Below are 24,769 nucleotides of genomic sequence, written 5' to 3'. Positions count from 1 at the left end.
TATGGTGCCTCCGCGCACAGCTGCTGTCATATGGTGCCTCCGCAAACCGCTGCTGTCATATGGTGCCTCCGCAAACCGCTGCTGTCATATGGTGCCTCCGCAAACAGCTGCTGTCATATGGTGCCTCCGCAAACAGCTGCTGTCATATGGTGCCTCCGCAAACGGCTGCTGACTAATTCATGCGCTTACCAATAGAAATGGCTGCGGTTGCACAGACCTAGGCGCTTGCCCTTCTGTTTGCATAGTTTTAAAGGAATTTCCTAGGTTTTTCAAATATATTTGCATAAACCACGCCACCCTCTTGCTTGTGTTGTGCCACGCCACCCTCCCACTTGTGTTGTGCCACGCCACCCTCCCGCTTGTGTGGTGCCACGCCACCCTCCCGCTTGTGTGGTGCCACGCCACCCTCCCGCTTGTGTGGTGCCACGCCACCCTCCCGCTTGTGTGGTGCCACGCCACCCTCCCGCTTGTGTTGTGCCACCCCACCCTCCCGCTTGTGTCGTGCCACGCCACCCTCCCGCTTGTGTGGTGCCACGCCACCCCACCCTCCCGCTTGTGTCGTGACACGCCACCCTCCCGCTTGTGTGGTGCCACGCCACCCTCCCGCTTGTGTCGTGCCACCCCACCCTCCCGCTTGTGTCGTGCCACCCCACCCTCCCGCTTGTGTCGTGCCACGCCACCCTCCCGCTTGTGTGGTGCCACGCCACCCTCCCGCTTGTGTCGTGCCACCCCACCCTCCCGCTTGTACCACATAATGTGGTTTGTTGTAATGGGACACCACTGGTGGTCTTACGCCCTGTAATTTGATCACTGTTCACAATCTTTCCTTTCTCACGCCCTAGGCCATTGCTACAAGGGAGGAGTTCCACAAGCAGTACGCTAAGAGCCTGGTGGAGAAAGACTGGTATCGCAAACAGATCCGAGAGCTGGGAGAGAAATGTGATGATCTGCAGATCCAGCTGTTGAGGAACGAGGAATTATTTTTAGCTCTGCAGACCAAGCTGAAAAGGAAAGAATCTACTGTGCTGGTACAGATAACGTAATACCTCAGTAATATCATTATTAGTATTACGTTCAGTAGGTCAGTATCTTCCAGAGTCATTTCTGGCCATTTCCAGAGCTGAGGACTAGCGTCATTTGTGGCAATGTTCATGGAGAGAGCGTCAGTGACACCAATAGGCTGGCAGAGGGTACTACACTACATACAGAAACATTAGGAGATAGTCACCTGATGAGCCATGAACAGAAGTGTAATAAAAATCCACATTTCCTTTGTTCAGCACTTTCAACATTAACTATTTATGCCACAAAAAATGAATGTATGCCAACGCTAATTCAGACCCCGTATTCATGTGTTTGAGATTTATAGCGAGAATTTGTTATCGACTATGACAGTCATTCAACTAATGTACAAAAATAATACGGAGTAACTATAATAAGAAATATAATTTAGCCTCCTTGTAACAATCTATCAAAATCCCCAACTGGAAGGACACGATGGTCTGAACTATGGACTAATGATAGAGGTGGTGACATGTTATGTGACACTACTGCCCTCTTGTGGGTAAATCTCGTCACATGCTCGAAAATATGACGATTCTTTTACAGTATTTTTGGGACAACTTTTTGTTCTATCTTTTTTTTCTTTTTTTTTCTTTTACTACTTTCATAATTTTCTCTGAAACATTTCAAAAACCTCAGGTAATACTGTTTATCTCAGAATGTAGTATTAGTGTCGTTGTTTGTGATCTGGATGGCGTTGCAGGGTTCCATAGCACCAGGCATTGGGGACAACAGGACATACATAAAACGGGGCCAAACAACGTGAAAGGAAGGTCCTGCCCAAGAGAGATCTTAGTGGAAAAGGTGCAGAGCTGAGATAAATGGGGCACAAGTGATAGCGTGTGTAGAATAGATGAGATCGTTCTTGATAAATAACCCACTGTGGCGAAACGCGCTAGCTACAAAACACCTGCACTCTTCATAACTGGAACTTCCTGCATGGCAAGGACCAAGGAGAGGGGACAAGGGAACAGAACCCTAACACTGCATCACATAAAGAATATACTGTATAGAAAATAAAATCACTTGCAGTTTGTACAAGATGTTGAGACATTACATAATTTTTTTTTAAATGTAGTTTTCCTTTAAATAACCCAATGCAGAGGTTAATGATGTCTTGGCATACGGTCCTGTATAGTATGTTATCAGACATGCTGTGTTCTAGGAAAGGCGCAAAGTGCCCATTGTCAGCGCTCACTCCAGGCCATGGTATTGTTGTTGTTGTTGTCTTTTCCCACTAACAAGTATTTTATTTTGTAATTGTTGTTTTCATATTAACAGTTAAATAAAATTGCTTCCTTAATTAGTTTTATATATGTTCTTTTCTTTCCACCGTGTAATGAGCATTTGTGTGGTATTTGTGCCATGTTAGATAATGTAAGCGTGTAAAGATAAACCCCTTTATTGTTACTCTGATGAGTTGACCTGGACTCTCACTAGAACACTTCCTGGGGAGTCCCTATGTTCTCCTGGATACTAAAGGTGTCTACACACTTGGCGACATTTTACCCGATTTGCCAGGTTCCGACGCATCGTGACGACAAAACGTGTAAAATATGCCCAAAATCGTGAGTGTCCTCTCACGATCACGATGCGATTCGCGTCCCTGCAGGTCGTACATCGCATCTTCAGATCTGCCAATCTCCTGCACTGGAATAGTTGGGAGGCACGATGCACTGGAATAGTTGGGAGGCACGATGCACTGGAATAGTTGGGAGGCACGATGCACTGGAATAGTTGGGAGGCACAATGCACTGGAATAGTTGGGAGGCACGATGCACTGGAATAGTTGGGAGGCATGATGCACTGGAATAGTTGGGAGGCACGATGCACTGGAATAGTTGGGAGGCACGATAGATCGTTTGTCACATTGGACAGTTTTTACACGACTGCCGGGAAGCTGCTGGGGAGAGTTCAAGGGGAATTCGGACACAATGTCGAATCATGAGCACATCACCAGGTGTGTAGGTACCTTAAGATAGTCAGGTTTATCCAAACAAATTGTCCCTGGAATGTGGAGCATCTGCCTCCTCCCGCTCCGCCTTCAAGCGTACCCTAAAAACTCCCCTCAAGCCCAGCACCCCTCCTCCTAACTTCCCAGCTCTGCCCCCTCCTGTGTGCCCTCTGGAATCTAAGCTCTCACAAGCAGGGCCCTCCCTCCTGTAGTATCTATGTGTACATGTGCATTTGTCTGTAGCTGTTTTGTTTGGTCACCTTTGTACTTGTTGTATGTTCTATCCCCTATGTATGGCACTAAGGAACTCCTCTGCACCTTATAAATAATAGATAATTATGGTGGTACATAAGCCCAACACAACATACATTTCTAAAATAGTTGATAAAATGACTCTTCCCAATCCATCGGCTGCAGTGTACAGACGCTGCTGCTCGTAGCCTGCATGGTAGGATTGGCAGAGCCGTAACTAGACTTTTTGGTGCCCTGGGCCAGAAAGCGCATTGGCGCCCCCCCTTCCCACCCGAAAAGGGTTGTGACCTCATGGGTAAGGGCCATGACAAATCTGATGTGTATCTTACGATGATGGAGTACCGATCCCTTTGTACCACTGTTACTGGAGGTGTACTGGTAACACCTGGGCCGGGAATTGGTGGCTGTGTTCAGGGCTGCCCTGAGAAATAGTGGGGCAGATAGCTGTTTGTGTTACATAGAAGATTATGTGACTGATAGAGGGGGAGATGCCGGGGAGAGCAGAAGAGGAAGCTACAAGTGAGAATGAACATGCCCGAACAGTGCCCCCTGCCCTGTGATGCCACGGCACATGTGGCACCACCATAGTTACGGCCCTGAGGATTGGCACTGTGCTGCGAATGTGCTTGTACATCATATATCAGGGACACAATACAGGACTCTGCAGGGTGGTGGCAGGGGCTCTGGCTGGGTAAGAATAAAGTGACAAAAGAATAATAATTATCGTTACTCAGGCAATTAGTTGTTTACTAAGAATCCACTTTATATTTGTGCAGTTGCTTAAATTTGCTAAATTACGTGAACATCGGCAGTGTGTGCGGGATGTACTGTACAAATGTGAATTACCAGGAATACAATGTATAGAATGAGACAGGATGTACTGTATAAATGTGTCTAACCAGGAATACAATGTATAGAATGAGACAGGATGTACTGTATAAATGTGTCTAACCAGGAATACAATGTATAGAATGAGACGGGATGTACTGTATAAATGTGTCTAACCAGGAATACAATGTATAGAATGAGACAGGATGTACTGTATAAATGTGTCTAACCAGGAATACAATGTATAGAATGAGACGGGATGTACTGTATAAATGTGTCTAACCAGGAATACAATGTATAGAATGAGACGGGATGTACTGTATAAATGTGTCTAACCAGGAATACAATGTATAGAATGAGACGGGATGTACTGTATAAATGTGTCTAACCAGGAATACAATGTATAGAATGAGACGGGATGTACTGTATAAATGTGTCTAACCGGGGATACAATGTATAGAATGAGACGGGATGTACTGTATAAATGTGTCTAACCAGGAATACAATGTATAGAATGAGACGGGATGTACTGTATAAATGTGTCTAACCGGGGATACAATGTATAGAATGAGACGGGATGTACTGTATAAATGTGTCTAACCAGGAATACAATGTATAGAATGAGACGGGATGTACTGTATAAATGTGTCTAACCAGGAATACAATGTATAGAATGAGACGGGATGTACTGTATAAATGTGTCTAACCGGGGATACAATGTATAGAATGAGACGGGATGTACTGTACAAATGTGAATTACCAGGAATACAATGTATAGAATGAGACGGGATGTACTGTATAAATGTGTCTAACCAGGAATACAATGTATAGAATGAGACGGGATGTACTATATAAATGTGTCTAACCGGGGATACAATGTATAGAATGAGACGGGATGTACTGTACAAATGTGAATAACCGGGTATACAATATGTAGAATGATACGGGAATACGGGAATACAATGTATAGAATGAGACGGGATGTACTGTAGAAATGTGAATTACCAGGAATACAATGTATAGAATGAGACGGGCTGTACTGTATAAATGTGTCTAACCGGGGATACAATGTATAGAATGAGACGGGATGTACTGTACAAATGTGAATAACCGGGTATACAATATGTAGAATGATACGGGATGTACTGTACAAATGTGAATAACCGGGTATACAATATGTAGAATGATACGGGATGTACTGTACAAATGTGAATAACCGGGTATACAATATGTAGAATGATACGGGATGTACTGTATAATTGTGAGTAACCGGGAATACAATGTATAGAATGATACGGGATGTACTGTATAAATATGAATAACCGGGAATACAATGTATAGAATGATACGGGATGTACTGTACAAATGTGAATAACCGGGAATACAATGTATAGAATGATAAGGGATGTACTGTACAAATGTGAATAACCGGGTATACAATGTATAGAATGAGACGAGATGTACTGTACAAATGTGAATAACCGGGTATACAATGTATAGAATGAGACGAGATGTACTGTATAAAACGGCTAAGGACAGGGCCGATCTGGCACCAATGAGACATGGGAAAGAGTGATTACCGGCCCCACCTAATAGCATAGCTGTAGGTGTGAATATACCTGGTTAATATCAGCTCTGTTGAACCTCAGGTTACATAGTGAGAAGGTCATAACCCCTAGTCAGTCTGTTCCCAGGTAGAACACGTTAGCGGTGTCTTCAGGCTACATTTGTAACCCCTAATCTGGGGGCATTGTATACAGGTGTAGGTACCCAATCCCTGTCTGATTGGGAACCTGCTTATCTAGCCTCCCCCTGGGCGGCCATGCTGGGAATTTGGAGTGGAACAACAGAGGCCGCAGGGGCAGAATTCATATTAGGAGCGCATGCCTCTCTGCCCTCTGAGGACATGTTAGGGGTGTAAGTAACCCACCTGGAAACATTTAAAGCACATGTATGACATCATACAAATCAGCTGCATAACAAGTACCTCCAAGCGACAAGCTTACCCCTTATTTCTTCTTCAGGGTCCATAGGGCTCCACAGGGAGACATTGGGGTGTAGGTGGAACTTGGAGGACTGGACACCAACAGCAAAGCTTTTTCCTGTCCCAGGATGCTCCGGTCCTTCCCCCTATACCCCGCCCACAGCCCGAGGGCAACGTTTTGTTGGTGTCTGGCAGGAGCTGGATCGCTGTTGTTACAGTGGGGCTGCTATTATGCAGCACAAGCTTATTTTTATGATTTACCTTTATTTTAATTTATTTTACTACAGAGCAGCAGCACTAGAGAGTCCTTTGTACGTCTGCACTGCTGCTCCATCACCCCTCCGCTGCACCGTGACACCAGCACTTGGCTAGGTACTCCCGGTGGGGCTCTGAGGGGGACCTAGCCCCAAACCCCAGACTGCAGCCGGGACTCAAGGGGACAGGTAAGGCAGACCCCCGCTTGCGGGGACCAGCGTCTATGCGCAGACTTGCCTCCGTCGTCAGGAGACAGACCGGAGGCGCTGATGTGGACACAAGTTCGTCCGGGACTCCTCTAGACCACCAGGGCATTACAAGCACTGGCGCAGGGGACAATTTAAGGCCAGGGGACCCCAGGGGTTAATGTCAGCATAGGGGAGAAGGCGCTCCCCCTGCGGCCCCTCCCCCAGCTCAGGGCGCCATTCCACTGCGGTCTTTTTCTTCATTCAGCTCTCCGGGAACGCTGTGTCCAGTTTCCCTGCGCTATATCCTATCAGCCACTGCAGTCTGTGTAGTTGATTTTAGTGCCCACTGCAGTTATAGTGTATATTCTGCATTGTATGTGACTTGTGCTAGTGCTACTGTCTGTTTCCTTTTTTAAGGGCGTTCATTGCACCTCACATCTCCCTATATTTGTGAGGGCTATCACATACTATATATTGCTGGTGCGCACTACACTGTGCCATAAAACACGTACATCTGGGTTACTCTCTGCACTGTGCCAGATTGTGTGTCACATTATTCTTGCAGCTATGTCTGGCAGAGGTAAGAATAACAAGCAGCCTGATGCTCCCACTCTGGTGTCCTGTAAGTCCTGGTCAGCAGGCTTAGCATCAGAGGACCTCATTCAGGATGGTCTATGTGCATCTTGTTATACTGCCCTGGGCCCATCTGCCCTGGTGTCCTGTAAGTCCTGGTCAGCAGGCTTAGCATCAGAGGACCTCATTCAGGGTGGTCTATGTGCATCTTGTTATACTGCCCTGGGCCCATCCGCCCATGTGTCCTGTAAGTCCTGGTCAGCAGGCTTAGCATCAGAGGACCTCATTCAGGATGGTCTGTGTGCATCTTGTTATACTGCCCTGGGCCCATCCGCCCTGGTGTCCTGTAAGTCCTGGTCAGCAGGCTTAGCATCAGAGGACCTCATTCAGGATGGTCTATGTGCATCTTGTTATACTGCCCTGGGCCCATCCGCCCTGGTGTCCTGTAAGTCCTGGTCAGCAGGCTTAGCATCAGAGGACCTCATTCAGGATGGTCTATGTGCATCTTGTTATACTGCCCTGGGCCCATCCGCCCTGGTGTCCTGTAAGTCCTGGTCAGCAGGCTTAGCATCAGAGGACCTCATTCAGGATGGTCTATGTGCATCTTGTTATACTGCCCTGGGCCCATCCGCCCTGGTGTCCTGTAAGTCCTGGTCAGCAGGCTTAGCATCAGAGGACCTCATTCAGGGTGGTCTTTGTGCATCTTCTTATACTGCCCCCGGCCCATCCGCCCCGGTGTCCTCTCCTCAGGACCCACCCTGGGCTACTTTTTCACAGGTGCTGGCAAAAATTGCGGACCACCTAGCGGTCCCCGTGGTAGCTCCCCCTATGGGATGGCCACAGCAGGTACTCCCTGCAAATCCTTTGCCACCCCCATGGGTAGACTCGTTTTCTTCCTCAGTGCAGAGTCTGGCGGATTCCTCTACATATAAAAAAGTGATAGAATCCTGCGCTTCGCTGTGTTGCTGCTATACAGTGAGAAGAAGATGAACCTCGAATTTTCCATACAATGTAGTTACTCCTTATACTCCCATATAGCGAAGGTCCATATGTGAGGGGAGATATTGGAAGCAATATTGTGGACTCCATTATCTCCCCTCACTTTCACATATGGACCTTCGTTATATGAGAGTATAAGGAGTATCTACTCCTTATACTCTCTACATTGTATGGAAAATTCGAGGTTCATTTTCTTGGACTCCTACTGAAAAGGAAGGAAAGCCAGACCCGGGGGGTGAACTTATTCCCTTCATTTACCTAAGACTTTTTTACAAACGTTATTGGACTTTAGTATATTTGTTTACTACGAGATATACTATATGAGCTCTAACATAAAGGGAGTGCGCTAAGTGATTTTGTTTAATTATGTTTTAATACCTCTACAGCCTTTCAACAAAAGCTACAAAAGGAGAGACCCTTACCTAGTAACCCTACTAAGCGTGCTGTTATCTTCCCATCTGGTTCCAGCGGAGAATTGCTCCTCTAACGGATGTTCACACCTTCCTACAAGGTGTTCTACGTATGCAACAGCCCCTCCTGTGGCTCCGTGGGATTTGTCAGTGGTTCTCCATGCCCTTCAGAAATATCTATTCGAACCCCTGGAATCAGTGGATGTCAGATGGCTCACTGCAAAGACTGTTTCTTCTGGCTATAGCATCTGCCCGTAGGATATCGGATTTAGGGGTGCTTTCATGTCGCTCCCCCTTTTTAATCTTTCATCAGGACAGGGCTGTTCTTAGAACGCACCCGGGCTTCCTTCCCAAGGTGGTTTCTCGTTTCCACACTAATGAGGAAATTGTGGTTCCCGCCTTTCAAACACCAGACCTTTCGGCAGGTGAGGCCTCTTTGGATGTGGTCAGTGCCCTCTTCATCCTATATTTATGAATTCCATAAGAAGGGATGGCCAGCTAACAAACACTCTGGCCAGATGGCTTCGCATGACTATCTCACAGGCTTACACTCAGACCTTCCTGTGCCGGCTACAATATCTGGTTATTCTACTCGCTCTGTGGGATCCTCGTGGACTGCCAGGCGTGGCGCCACTTCTGCACAACTATGATGGCAGCCAGGGGGTCTTCTGTCCACACCTTTCTTAGGTTTTATGCCTTTGATACAGTTGTCTCTCAGGATGCTTCCTTCGGGCATAGGATTGTCCTATCAGCTCAGGAGCTTCCCCGCCCTTGAACAACTGCTTTGAATCATCCCCATTGTCTCCCTGTGGAGTTATGGTAAAACTTACCCTTGTTAACTCTTTCTTTGAAGTCCATAGGGTCCACAGGGCGCCTGCCCTGATGCACCTGATTTCTATGGGTTTCTTCTCTTGGTCACCGGTTTCCTTCTCTGTGTGAGAGTGTGATTCCTCAGTGTACCAGTTTTCCTTCTCTCCTATCCTGCTCGTGCCTTGGGCTTGTTAACAAAACTGAGTTGCCCTCAGGCTGTGGGCGGGGTATAGGGGGAAGGACCGGAGCATCCTGGGACAGGAAAAAGCTTTGCTGTTGGTGTCCGTTCTTCCAGGTCCCGCCTACACCCCATTGTCTCCCTGTGGACCCTATGGACTTGAAGAAAGAGAGTTAACAAGGGTAATGTTTTACCATAACTCTCCTTTTTTTTTTTTTTTTTTTCATAAATTTCTGATTTACCAAGATTTGGCCCTAGGGGGGAATATAAGGAGCTGCTTATCTTACAGCTGTTAAGGTAATATCTCGTGAGACCAGGGGCGCCAAGAGGGCGGGGGTAGTGGGTTCTACTTACCCAGGCCTGGGCTTGTTGGAGGGCCTGGCGGGGGCCTGGGTTCGATGCCGACCCCCCCTTCCCTCTTACCTGTCAGCGCCCAGCACACACTGCTGTGTGCTGGGCTGCAGTGGGAGACCAGGGAGACCGCTCGCTGAAGCTGAGCAGTAGCAGCAGTCTCCTCTCCTCTGCCCCCAACTGGATTTGTGCTGGGCTGAGGGGCTCAGCACACCCCCTCCCCAGCGTGCAGCTGCAAATAGATTTTTCCGAAGGCTGCGTGGCCACCGCCTCCTGTGATTAGGACACGCCCCCTGTTAGTAATGGGGCCCGGGCTGGCCCTCTACGGTCATGCTGGGACCAGCTAATTGTCACCCGAGTTTCAGCATTATTATGGAGGCACTGAGGCATGGAGGCATGGAGCCAGATATCAAATACACAAAAAAATCTCAAGTTCGGGCAAAGTAACTGATATGTCTGTGATTGCTCATATTAGTAGCTCTTCTATAGAATACTTATTACCAGTTACCATTTAACCCTATTGTGACATCTTGATAGTTTAATTGGTGGAAAAGGGATTTAAGCCAGTGGTTAATGAGTGTTCCCAGGATAAATTTGTAGGATGCATCCGGGGTATAATTGTCTCCACTCCCCAATGTCCTCGTATTTCCAGCCTATGCGCTACTAAGAGAATTTAACATCAATGTAAACATATTTGCCCAGCCCTAGGGTCTATGCTGTCACGAAGCCACCCGTCCCATAATCCTCTAGGTGATGTTTGCTAGGCGTCCCTCTGCCATGGGGCACAGCGTGGATAGGTTATTACAGCTTCAAGCATGAACTAATATCTCTTTGTCTTCTTCAGTCCTCTGATGCAGACGAGCTGTCGTCACGTAGCTCCCAGGAGGTGAGTACTCGCAGTTGTCACCGACCAGGGGTTCATGGGTAATGGGGTCTGATGTATGACAGGACTCAGCATGTAACTGTAACTTCCCTGGGGGTGCTAAATGCCAATTATACAGCTATATCGCCTCCTCCCTACATATTCTACCAGCACCTGGGCTCTGAGTAACATAGAAATAAAGAACATTGAGTCTGTCTGGTGGAAGAACCTAGAGCTGTCCTGGGAGAGGAGGGTGATACGTGGATTTTAGAGTCAGTGTAACCTCTGTAATGTCTGTGCCTCCGCTGCAGGCACCATTATGATGTATAGCATGTAGTGCAACGTTACAGCATGGCTGGTGTATAGCATGTAGTGTGACGTTACAGCATGGCTGGTGTATAGCATGTAGTGCGACGTTACAGCATGGCTGGTGTATAGCATGTAGTGTGACGTTACAGCATGGCTGGTGTATAGCATGTAGTGTGACGTTACAGCATGGCTGGTGTATAGCATGTAGTGTGACGTTACAGCATGGCTGGTGTATAGCATGTAGTGTGACGTTACAGCATGGCTGGTGTATAGCATGTAGTGTGACGTTACAGCATGGCTGGTGTATAGCATGTAGTGCGACGTTACAGCATGGCTGGTGTATAGCATGTAGTGCGACGTTACAGCATGGCTGGTGTATAGCATGTAGTGTGACGTTACAGCATGGCTGGTGTATAGCATGTAGTGTGACGTTACAGCATGGCTGGTGTATAGCATGTAGTGTGACGTTACAGCATGGCTGGTGTATAGCATGTAGTGTGACGTTACAGCATGGCTGGAGTATAGCATGTAGTGTGACGTTACAGCATGGCTGGTGTATAGCATTAAGTGTGACGTTACAGCATGGCTGGTGTATAGCATGTAGTGTGACGTTACAGCATGGCTGGTGTATAGCATGTAGTGTGACGTTACAGCATGGCTGGTGTATAGCATGTAGTGTGACGTTACAGCATGGCTGGTGTATAGCATGTAGTGCGACGTTACAGCATGGCTGGTGTATAGCATGTAGTGCGACGTTACAGCATGGCTGGTGTATAGCATGTAGTGTGACGTTACAGCATGGCTGATGTATAACATGTAGTGCGACGTTACAGCATGGCTGGTGTATAGCATGTAGTGCGACGTTACAGCATGGCTGGTGTATAGCATGTAGTGTGACGTTACAGCATGGCTGGTGTATAGCATGTAGTGTGACGTTACAGCATGGCTGGTGTATAGCATGTAGTGCGACGTTACAGCATGGCTGGTGTATAGCATGTAGTGCGACGTTACAGCATGGCTGGTGTATAGCATGTAGTGCGACGTTACAGCATGGCTGGTGTATAGCATGTAGTGTGACGTTACAGCATGGCTGATGTATAACATGTAGTGCGACGTTACAGCATGGCTGGTGTATAGCATGTAGTGCGACGTTACAGCATGGCTGGTGTATAGCATGTAGTGCGACGTTACAGCATGGCTGGTGTATAGCATGTAGTGCGACGTTACAGCATGGCTGGTGTATAGCATGTAGTGCGACGTTACAGCATGGCTGTAAGTGTGACATCTTATACCTGTTCTTCCTCTCTCTAAGATAAATGTCCAGATTTACACGGATGAACACGAGGCACAGCGTGATAATAGTAAGTGTGACGTTTCAGGTGGATATTCTGTGCTGGGATTTGTTGCAGACTGGGATATAATCCCGAGATACAGCGACTTAGCATATGCACGTTAATACACCACGTCTTGCATGTTTCTGTCTGCACATTTAGCACTGTCTGTAAATAAGTATACTTAGTTTTCCTAATGGAGACACATGGGTAATAAGGATTTACTATCAGCTGAAGGGGCTCAGTATGCAAACAGACAATCAGAGGCGGTTAGATAGCGCTGCAGGTGTCATTGTCAGCATCACGCACCGTTACACCCGGCTTGCGTGCCCAGAAAGGATAAACTGTCAGGAGGTGGGGACATATCCATATCCGATTCTAGGGTATCTCAGTAGGGTGTACTACACTGAGGTGTATATGCCCTTATTATACTCGGCTTATGATTACCTGCCCCCACTTCTCCTCCTGAGACGTAAGGAGATGCATTAATCTAGGCCAGGATGCATTCTGGGGCTCGTGCACAGTACAGGGGTATTTCCTCGGGCATTACCCTGACAATTTAATTATGCAATTGTTACATTAGATGGCAAATTATACTATTATATGTCTTGAACAACGTCTCCACATTATTTCTTTGTATTTTCACCTCATCGTCAGACTCTTATTCTGGCTTCTGTACTATGATTTGGAGCCCATTTATGGAGAAGTGACCTTTTACAGGACATCGATGTGGGACAGCCATGGGGATGCATTTTGCCCTCCACTGACCTCTAAATGGGGGGGGTGAAAGAACATGAAGCTCCTTGGCAGTGCTTGCTGGGGAGATACATTGATGATATCCTTATGGTGTGAATCAGATATAACCCCTTCTTCCAGTGTTACTAATCCATGTTAGCTACAACTCAATATAATTTAAGTTTACAAGTTCTAGAGACTAAATACATCATCTGGATATTAATTAACAATAGTGAAATATGCATTAAAGCCACATATATGAACTCCTATATAGACCCTGTGAATTACCAAAGTAAGAACTCATAAACGTACATAATTTAAGTATGTAATTATTACCATTTATCTATCTATCGTCTTTCTAGGCTTACTCAGCTAGCCGGCGCCGTCATATCTCTGTCTCTCTCTGTCTCTCTCTGTCTCTCTCTGTCCCTGTCTGCCCCCCGGTCTGTCTCTGTCTAGTCTTGAGCTGAGATGGTTGACGACGCCAGCCAGCTGAGTAAGCCTTGGCTTACCCGGGTGGACGCAGATCCTGGCCTTGCCACTCCTGAAAACTGGGAACACTGAACGTCCACGACCCACACCTGTCAATCAGGTAGAGACAGACAGGTGCCTGCGTGCAATTATATATGTATAATCACAGGGAAGTCTGACTCTGCTGCACTGTATTATAAGCCTTGTGTATGTGTGATCACAGGGAAGACTGACTCTGCTGCACTGTATTATAAGCCTCGTGTATGTGTGATCACAGGGAAGACTGACTCTGCTGCACTGTATTATAAGCCTTGTGTATGTGTGATCACAGGGAAGTCTGACTCTGCTGCACTGTATTATAAGCCTCGTGTATGTGTGATCACAGGGAAGACTGACTCTGCTGCACTGTATTATAAGCCTCGTGTATGTGTGATCACAGGGAAGACTGACTCTGCTGCACTGTATTATAAGCCTCGTGTATGTGTGATCACAGGGAAGTCTGACTCTGCTGCACTGTATTATAAGCCTCGTGTATGTGTGATCACAGGAAAGACTGACTCTGCTGCACTGTATTATAAGCCTCGTGTATGTGTGATCACAGGGAAGACTGACTCTGCTGCACTGTATTATAAGCCTCGTGTATGTGTGATCACAGGGAAGACTGACTCTGCTGCACTGTATTAGAAGCCTCGTGTATGTGTGATCACAGGGAAGACTGACTCTGCTGCACTGTATTAGAAGCCTCGTGTATGTGTGATCACAGGGAAGACTGACTCTGCTGCACTGTATTAGAAGCCTCGTGTATGCGTGATCACAGGGAAGACTGACTCTGCTGCACTGTATTAGAAGCCTCGTGTATGCGTGATCACAGGGAAGACTGACTCTGCTGCACTGCATTAGAAGCCTCGTGTATGCGTGATCACAGGGAAGACTGACTCTGCTGCACTGCATTAGAAGCCTCGTGTATGCGTGATCACAGGGAAGACTGACTCTGCTGCACTGTATTAGAAGCCTCGTGTATGTGTGATCACAGGGAAGACTGACTCTGCTGCACTGTATTAGAAGCCTCGTGTATGTGTGATCACAGGGAAGACTGACTCTGCTGCACTGTATTAGAAGCCTCGTGTATGCGAGATCACAGGGAAGACTGACTCTGCTGCACTGTATTAGAAGCCTCGTGTATGCGTGATCACAGGGAAGACTGACTCTGCTGCACTGTATTATAAGCCTCGTGTATGCGTGATCACAGGGAAGACTGACTCTGCTGCACTTTATTATAAGCCTCGTGTATGTGTGATCACAGGGAAGACTGACTCTGCTGCACTGTATTAGAAGCCTCGTGTATGTGTGATCACAGGGAAGTCTGACTCTGCTGCACTGTATTATAAGCCTCGTGTATGTGTGATCACAGGGAAGACTGACACTGCTGCACTGTATTATAAGCCTCGTGTATGTGTGATCACAGGGAAGACTGACTCTGCTGCACAGTATTAGAAGCCTCGTGTATGTGTGACCACAGGGAAGACTGACTCTGCTGCACTGTATTATAAGCCTCGTGTATGTGTGATCACAGGGAAGACTGACTCTGCTGCACTGTATTAGAAGCCTCGTGTATGTGTGATCACAGGGAAGACTGACTCTGCTGCACTGTATTAGAAGCCTCGTGTATGTGTGATCACAGGGAAGACTGACTCTGCTGCACTGTATTAGAAGCCTCGTGTACGTGTGATCACAGGGAAGACTGACTCTGCTGCACTGTATTAGAAGCCTCGTGTACGTGTGACCACAGGGAAGACTGACTCTGCTGCACAGTATTAGAAGCCTCGTGTACGTGTGATCACAGGGAAGACTGACTCTGCTGCACTGTATTAGAAGCCTCGTGTACGTGTGATCACAGGGAAGACTGACTCTGCTGCACTGTATTAGAAGCCTCGTATACGTGTGATCACAGGGAAGACTGACTCTGCTGCACTGTATTATAAGCCTCGTGTACGTGTGATCACAGGGAAGACTGACTCTGCTGCACTGTATTAGAAGCCTCGTGTATGTGTGATCACAGGGAAGTCTGACTCTGTTGCACTGTATTAGAAGCCTCGTGTATGTGTGATCACAGGGAAGACTGACTCTGCTGCACTGTATTAGAAGCCTCGTGTATGTGTGATCACAGGGAAGACTGACTCTGCTGCACTGTATTAGAAGCCTCGTGTATGTGTGATCACAGGGAAGACTGACTCTGCTGCACTGTATTATAAGCCTCGTGTATGTGTGATCACAGGGATGACTGACTCTGCTGCACTGTATTATAAGCCTCGTGTATGTGTGATCACAGGGAAGACTGACTCTGCTGCACTGTATTATAAGCCTCGTGTATGTGTGATCACAGGGAAGACTGACTCTGCTGCACTGTATTATAAGCCTCGTGTATGTGTGATCACAGGGAAGACTGACTCTGCTGCACTGTATTATAAGCCTCGTGTATGTGTGATCACAGGGAAGACTGACTCTGCTGCACTGTATTATAAGCCTCGTGTATGTGTGATCACAGGGAAGACTGACTCTGCTGCACTGTATTATAAGCCTCGTGTATGTGTGACCACAGGGAAGACTGACTCTGCTGCACTGTATTATAAGCCTCGTGTATGTGTGACCACAGGGGAGACTGACACTGCTGCACTGTATTATAAGCCTCGTGTATGTGTGATCACAGGGAAGACTGACTCTGCTGCACTGTATTAGAAGCCTCGTGTATGTGTGATCACAGGGAAGACTGACTCTGCTGCACTGTATTAGAAGCCTCGTGTATGTGTGATCACAGGGAAGACTGACTCTGCTGCACTGTATTAGAAGCCTCGTGTATGTGTGATCACAGGGAAGACTGACTCTGCTGCACTGTATTAGAAGCCTCGTGTATGTGTGATCACAGGGAAGACCGACTCTGCTGCACTGTATTAGAAGCCTCGTGTATGTGTGATCACAGGGAAGACCGACTCTGCTGCACTGTATTAGAAGCCTCGTGTATGTGTGATCACAGGGAAGACCGACTCTGCTGCACTGTATTAGAAGCCTCGTGTATGTGTGATCACAGGGAAGACTGACTCTGCTGCACTGTATTAGAAGCCTCGTGTATGTGTGATCACAGGGAAGACTGACTCTGCTGCACTGTATTAGAAGCCTCGTGTATGTGTGATCACAGGGAAGACTGACTCTGCTGCACTGTATTAGAAGCCTCGTGTATGTGTGATCACAGGGAAGACTGACTCTGCTGCACTGTATTAGAAGCCTCGTGTATGTGTGACCACAGGGAAGACTGACTCTGCTGCACTGTATTAGAAGCCTCGTGTATGTGTGATCACAGGGAAGTCTGACTCTGCTGCACTGTATTAGAAGCCTCGTGTATGTGTGATCACAGGGAAGACTGACTCTGCTGCACTGTATTAGAAGCCTCGTGTATGTGTGATCACAGGGAAGACTGACTCTGCTGCACTGTATTAGAAGCCTCGTGTATGTGTGATCACAGGGAAGACTGACTCTGCTGCACTGTATTATAAGCCTCGTGTATGTGTGATCACAGGGGAGACTGACTCTGCTGCACTGTATTAAAAGCCTCGTGTATGTGTGACCACAGGGAAGACTGACTCTGCTGCACTGTATTAGAAGCCTCGTGTATGTGTGACCACAGGGAAGACTGACTCTGCTGCACTGTATTAGAAGCCTCGTGTATGTGTGATCACAGGGAAGACTGACTCTGCTGCACTGTATTAGAAGCCTCGTGTATGTGTGATCACAGGGAAGACTGACTCTGCTGCACTGTATTAGAAGCCTCGTGTATGTGTGACCACAGAGAAGACTGACTCTGCTGCACTCTGTTAGAAGCCTCGTGTATGTGTGACCACAGGGAAGACTGACTCTGCTGCACTGTATTAGAAGCCTCGTGTATGTGTGATCACAGGGAAGACTGACTCTGCTGCACTGTATTATAAGCCTCGTGTATGTGTGACCACAGGGAAGACTGACTCTGCTGCACTGTATTAGAAGCCTCGTGTATGTGTGACCACAGGGAAGACTGACTCTGCTGCACTGTATTAGAAGCCTCGTGTATGTGTGATCACAGGGAAGACTGACTCTGCTGCACTGTATTAGAAGCCTCGTGTATGTGTGATCACAGGGAAGACTGACTCTGCTGCACTGTATTAGAAGCCTCGTGTATGTGTGATCACAGGGAAGACTGACTCTGCTGCACTGTATTAGAAGCCTCGTGTATGTGTGACCACAGAGAAGACTGACTCTGCTGCACTGTATTATAAGCTTTGTGTATGTGTGATCACAGGGATGACTGACTCTGCTGCACTGTATTATAAGCCTCGTGTATGTGTGATCACAGGGAAGACTGACTCTGCTGCACTGTATTATAAGCCTCGTGTATGTGTGACCACAGGGAAGACTGACTCTGCTGCACTGTATTAGAAGCCTCGTGTATGTGTGACCACAGGGAAGACTGACTCTGCTGCACTGTATTAGAAGCCTCGTGTATGTGTGATCACAGGGAAGACTGACTCTGCTGCACTGTATTAGAAGCCTCGTGTATGTGTGATCACAGGGAAGACTGACTCTGCTGCACTGTATTATAAGCCTCGTGTATGTGTGATCACAGGGAAGACTGACTCTGCTGCACTGTATTATAAGCCTCGTGTATGTGTGACCACAGGGAAGACTGACTCTGCTGCACTGTATTATAAGCCTCGTGTATGTGTGATCACAGGGAAGACTGACACTGCTGCACTGTATTATAAGCCTCGTGTATGTGTGATCACAGGGAAGACTGACTCTGCTGCACTGTATTATAAGCCTCGTGTATGTGTGATCACAGGGAAGACTGACACTGCTGCACTGTATTATAAGCCTCGTGTATGTTTGATCACAGGGAAGACTGACTCTGCTGCACTGTATTATAAGCCTCGTGTATGTGTGATCACAGGGAAGACTGACTCTGCTGCACTGTATTAGAAGCCTCGTGTATGTGTGATCACAGGGAAGACTGACTCTGCTGCACTGTATTAGAAGCCTCGTGTATGTGTGATCACAGGGAAGACTGACTCTGCTGCACTGTATTAGAAGCCTCGTGTATGTGTGATCACAGGGAAGACTGACTCTGCTGCACTGTATTAGAAGCCTCGTGTATGTGTGATCACAGGGAAGACTGACTCTGCTGCACTCTATTAGAAGCCTCGTGTATGTGTGACCACAGGGTAGACTGACTCTGCTGCACTGTATTAGAAGCCTCGTGTATGTGTGATCACAGGGAAGACTGACTCTGCTGCACTGTATTAGAAGCCTCGTGTATGTGTGACCACAGGGAAGACTGACTCTGCTGCACTGTATTAGAAGCCTCGTGTATGTGTGACCACAGGGAAGACTGACTCTGCTGCACTGTATTAGAAGCCTTGTGTATGTGTGATCACAGGGAAGACTGACTCTGCTGCACTGTATTATAAGCCTCGTGTATGTGTGATCACAGGGAAGACTGACTCTGCTGTACTGTATTATAAGCCTCGTGTATGTGTGACCACAGGGAAGACTGACTCTGCTGCACTGTATTAGAAGCCTCGTGTATGTGTGACCACAGGGAAGACTGACTCTGCTGCACTGTATTAGAAGCCTCGTGTATGTGTGATCACAGGGAAGACTGACTCTGCTGCACTGTATTAGAAGCCTCGTGTATGTGTGATCACAGGGAAGACTGACTCTGCTGCACTGTATTATAAGCCTCGTGTATGTGTGATCACAGGGAAGACTGACTCTGCTGCACTGTATTATAAGCCTCGTGTATGTGTGATCACAGGGAAGACTGACACTGCTGCACTGTATTATAAGCCTCGTGTATGTGTGATCACAGGGAAGACTGACTCTGCTGCACTGTATTAGAAGCCTCGTGTATGTGTGATCACAGGGAAGACTGACTCTGCTGCACTGTATTAGAAGCCTCGTGTATGTGTGATCACAGGGAAGACTGACTCTGCTGCACTGTATTAGAAGCCTCGTGTATGTGTGACCACAGGGAAGACTGACTCTGCTGCACTGTATTAGAAGCCTCGTGTATGTGTGACCACAGGGAAGACTGACTCTGCTGCACTGTATTAGAAGCCTCGTGTATGTGTGACCACAGGGAAGACTGACTCTGCTGCACTGTATTATAAGCCTCGTGTATGTGTGATCACAGGGAAGACTGACTCTGCTGCACTGTATTATAAGCCTCGTGTATGTGTGATCACAGGGAAGACTGACTCTGCTGCACTGTATTAGAAGCCTCGTGTATGTGTGACCACAGGGAAGACTGACTCTGCTGCACTGTATTAGAAGCCTCGTGTATGTGTGATCACAGGGAAGACTGACTCTGCTGCACTGTATTAGAAGCCTCGTGTATGTGTGATCACAGGGAAGACTGACTCTGCTGCACTGTATTAGAAGCCTCGTGTATGTGTGACCACAGGGAAGACTGACTCTGCTGCACTGTATTATAAGCCTCGTGTATGTGTGACCACAGAGAAGACTGACTCTGCTGCACTGTATTATAAGCCTCGTGTATGTGTGACCACAGGGAAGACTGACTCTGCTGCACTGTATTATAAGCCTCGTGTATGTGTGACCACAGGGAAGACTGACTCTGCTGCACTGTATTATAAGCCTCGTGTATGTGTTATCACAGGGAAGACTGACTCTGCTGCACTGTATTATAAGCCTCGTGTATGTGTGACCACAGGGAAGACTGACTCTGCTGCACTGTATTAGAAGCCTCGTGTATGTGTGACCACAGGGAAGACTGACTCTGCTGCACTGTATTAGAAGCCTCGTGTATGTGTGACCACAGGGAAGACTGACTCTGCTGCACTGTATTATAAGCCTCGTGTATGTGTTATCACAGGGAAGACTGACTCTGCTGCACTGTATTATAAGCCTCGTGTATGTGTGACCACAGGGAAGACTGACTCTGCTGCACTGTATTAGAAGCCTCGTGTATGTGTGACCACAGGGAAGACTGACTCTGCTGCACTGTATTAGAAGCCTCGTGTATGTGTGACCACAGGGAAGACTGACTGTCACTTTTCTTCCTATACACAGAGAAAGCACCAGGACAGGAGTACACTAGTGGAGATCTCTCGGAGACATCCAGGACAAGCAGCAACGTAAGATCTGACATCACTGTCATCGCAGTTTGCTGTCATCGTGGGGAAGATAATATTCCGCTTTTTCCCGCTCATTTTCCAGTTGCTTGAAGCCGTATTTGCTCATATCATTCCCATTAGCAGATGGTGGAAAACATTGACTTCAGCGCAGGTTGTTCTGTGGATGAAGATGATCAGTCACAGTGGGAGAAAACCCATATTGTCATTGTGTGACCTGATGTATCTCTACCTACTGACATTAATGCTGAGGGGTTTCCTAGTCACGCAGGGCATGGGTACAGATATGTTAGGTTATAAAGCTGTGGTCCCCAGCTGTTGTGGAACTACATATCCCAGCATGTCCTGCCAACCTGAGATGTTATTGCTGTAAAAGCTGTATACTAAACTATAATATAATGGGACTGAGCTGACGCCAACCCCCATCTCCCCCCGTATCTGAAAGGTTTAGAGAAATCTTCTGGCGGCTGCAGGGTTCTATGTGTACATGCTGGGACTTGTGGTTCACCTCCACCTAGGGTATCACAGCTTGGCTATCTCTAGTTCATTGTATAGTGAATTATCCCTTATTGAAGTAAGAAATCTGCTTATCTCTCATTCTGCTTGTTCTTCTCTACATAAAGACAATGTCAGCACTAATACAGAGAGCAGCGTAATGATACATATCCCCTCGTTCAGGTGCACTGCCCAGTAAGTAACGGCAGGAGACGGATTAACAAGAGCTTCGAACATAACCGCAGGTAATGTACAGGAGATTCCACTTATACATCATTAATGTATTGTCATTATTTGTCTCATAATGGTGTTCATTGTACAGCTGGTGAGAGACCATATATATACCTGATTGGCTGCCAGTTACAGAGCTTCGGTCTGAGGAGCTTATTCAAATCCGCTCGCTAAACTGCGCTCGTTCGCTGCCGTAAGGAAAGAAAATCTGCAAATGATGCGATCGCACACTAAGGTATGAGGACGCCTCCTATGTCTGAACGTGCGATCGTACACTAAGGTATGAGGACGCCTCCTATGTCTGAACGTGCGATCGCACACTAAGGTATGAGGACGCCTCCTACGTCTGAACGTGCGATCGCACACTAAGGTATGAGGACGCCTCCTATGTCTGAACGTGCGATCGCACACTAAGGTATGAGGACGCCTCCTATGTCTGAACGTGCGATCGCACACTAAGGTATGAGGTTGCCTCCTATGTCTGAACGTGCGATCGTACACTAAGGTATGAGGACGCCTCCTATGTCTGAACGTGCGATCGTACACTAGGGTATGAGGACGCCTCCTATGTCTGAACGAGCGATTGTACACTAAGGTATGAGGACGCCTCCTATGTCTGAACGAGCGATCGTACACTAAGGTATGAGGACGCCTCCTATGTCTGAACGAGCGATCGTACACTAAGGTATGAGGACGCCTCCTATGTCTGAACGAGCGATCGTACACTAAGGTATGAGGACGCCTCCTATGTCTGAACGTGCGATCGCACACTAAGGTATGAGGACGCCTCCTATGTCTGAACGTGCGATCGCACACTAAGGTATGAGGACGCCTCCTATGTCTGAACGTGCGATCGCACACTAAGGTATGAGGACGCCTCCTATGTCTGAACGAGCGATCGCACACTAAGGTATGAGGACGCCTCCTATGTCTGAACGTGCGATCGCACACTAAGGTATGAGGACGCCTCCTATGTCTGAACGTGCGATCGCACACTAAGGTATGAGGACGCCTCCTATGTCTGAACGTGCGATCGCACACTAAGGTATGAGGACGCCTCCTATGTCTGAACGTGCGATCGCACACTAAGGTATGAGGACGCCTCCTATGTCTGAACGTGCGATCGCACACTAGGGTATGAGGACGCCTCCTATGTCTGAACGTGCGATCGCACACTAAGGTACAATACAGTACATAACCAAATAGGGGACTTATAGTACAATACAGGACATGGATAATATACATTGATACATTAGTGACCATAACACCCACATAAGCAGCAGAACATAAGCACCAGGTGTTAGGTGCCCTAGTGGGGAGTAAGAAGTAGATGAAAGCAGAGTAAGGAGAAGCACAAGAGGGTAGAGGGCTCTGCTCGTAAGAGCTTACATTCTAAAGGAGAGGGGCAGACAGGTGTGACACAGATGGGGAAGACAGGGAGGAAGGAGCATGTAGTAGCAAGTTAGGATGAGAGCTGGAAAGCATTGATGAAGTAGTGGGGTCTTGAGAGCCCGTTTGAAGGATTGTAAAGAGGAGGAGAGTCTGATGGGGAGAGGGAGAGAGTTCCAAAGGTGGGGAGCAGCACGGGCAAAATCTTGGAGGCGATAGTGGGAGGAAGCAATCAGTTGGCATGAGAGGCGGCATTTGTTGAACGAAGAGAGTGGACAGGAGAGAAGGGAGATGAGATCAGAGATGTAATTGGGAGAGGAATGGCCGAGGGCTTTGTACTGTAAGTGAGTGTGAGAGCCTTGAATTGGGTTCTGAAAGGGAAGGGGAGCCAGTGTACGGCTTGTAGGAGAGGGGAGGCAAATGTAGAACGTTAGGAGAGGACGATGAGCTGATCAGCAGCATTGAGGACAGACTGGAGAGGAGAGAGATGGGAGTTGGGGAGGCCAGATAGGAGGAGGTTACAGTAGTCCAATCTGGAGATGACCAGTGACTCGATGAGGGTTATAGTAGCATCCTGGGTGAGGAACGGTCTAATCCTGGGAATATTTTGAGATGCAATCAGCAGGATTGAGAGGTTTTGTATATGTGGTGTAAAGGAGAGGGAGGAGTCCAGGATAACGCCAAGACAGCACACTTTGGGGCTAGAGGAGATAATTGTGGTGTCAATAGATAATGAAATGGAGGTTATGTAGGAGGGTGGGAAGAGGATCAGCTCCGTCTTATGGTGCATTCACAATCAGGAACCCGAATGTGCTATTACTTTCACGGTTCATATCTTCTGCATTGGGCTTCCCTGAAATACCGAGCTAAGTAGACACGGCCATAATAACTCATCGCTATGGATGGAAAGCGCGAATCACCGCTCGGCTGCCTTTAGCTAATGTGCTGAACCGTATGCATTGTTGTACAGGGAATTGTATCATTCTGCTATAGCCCGGCTACACAGGATGACATTACACTATTGTGTTTTTCAGAAAGTGGGCCCTGAGATTAAAGAATTGCTCCCCGACGTTGGTGGAATACTACACATCGGAGAGCGACACTGACGGGACCCCGTAGAAACATCCGGATTTCTTCTTGGCACAGATCAAAATGGTGGACGGCAACCACAGTTATATTATCAGTGACATCTGTACAGACTTGTGCTGTAGGTAAATATTTATTAGGTAACTTCAATATTTACCAGGATCGTTCTGGACCTCAGGCCTGGGCAGGTTACGTCTTAACCAGATCTGGCAGCATCCAGTGAGCAACAATCCTACAACATTCATTCCGTACATATGAAGCGACAGAACAGAGCCGCCTGCCTGACTGCGACTTCATGACATGTCAGAAGCCAGTATGGAGACACATCGCCCTCTCCGCTGCTGGGATGTGAATAACATTACATAGAGCCAGGTCTTCCATGTGCTAAAACACATTTTATATATTCTGCTGCTTTTTCCTCTCTATTAAATTGAGCATCAGTGCTCCTCACAGTGACCTCCTGGGGCATTCGGTGACCTGTATGTATTGCCATGCCTGTATGTGGCACAATATGGGGGGTACGCAGGGTAGGCACAATATGGGGGTACGCAGGGTAGGCACAATATGGGGGGATGCCAGGTAGGCACATTATGGGGGAGGCACATTATGGGGGGACGCAGGGGAGGCACATTATGGGGGGACGCAGGGTAGGTACAATATGGGGGGATGCTGGGTTAGGCACACTATGGGGGGACGCTGGGTTAGGCACACTATGGGGGATGCTGGGTTAGGCACACTATGGGGGGACGCAGGGGAGGCACATTATGGGGGGACGCCGGGGAGGCACAATATGGGGGGACGCCGGGTAGGCACAATATGGGGGGACGCTGGGTTAGGC

At 47.6% G+C, this 24,769-nt stretch overlaps 1 protein-coding gene across 1 annotated transcript in view; it reads left to right on the top strand.

Annotated features, from left to right (window-relative positions):
- The window catches only part of CARD9 (caspase recruitment domain family member 9), a 72,025-nt gene extending 47,529 nt beyond the window's left edge, over positions 1 to 24,496 (top strand). Inside the window, exons 9-14 of the mRNA XM_088479547.1 lie at positions 843 to 1,028; positions 10,689 to 10,730; positions 12,328 to 12,376; positions 20,669 to 20,733; positions 21,409 to 21,470; positions 23,880 to 24,496. Of these exons, the coding sequence (XP_088335673.1) occupies positions 843 to 1,028; positions 10,689 to 10,730; positions 12,328 to 12,376; positions 20,669 to 20,733; positions 21,409 to 21,470; positions 23,880 to 23,964 (489 nt within the window). The 3' untranslated portion in view covers positions 23,965 to 24,496. The remainder of the gene's footprint in view (positions 1 to 842; positions 1,029 to 10,688; positions 10,731 to 12,327; positions 12,377 to 20,668; positions 20,734 to 21,408; positions 21,471 to 23,879) is intronic.
- Positions 24,497 to 24,769: the final 273 nt, after the last annotated feature.

Source organism: Taudactylus pleione, unplaced genomic scaffold (genome assembly GCF_031769625.1).
Source record: "Taudactylus pleione unplaced genomic scaffold, aTauple2 ptg000240l, whole genome shotgun sequence".
Classification (NCBI taxonomy): domain Eukaryota; kingdom Metazoa; phylum Chordata; class Amphibia; order Anura; family Myobatrachidae; genus Taudactylus; species Taudactylus pleione.
This window is presented reverse-complemented; position numbering and strand designations above follow the sequence as displayed.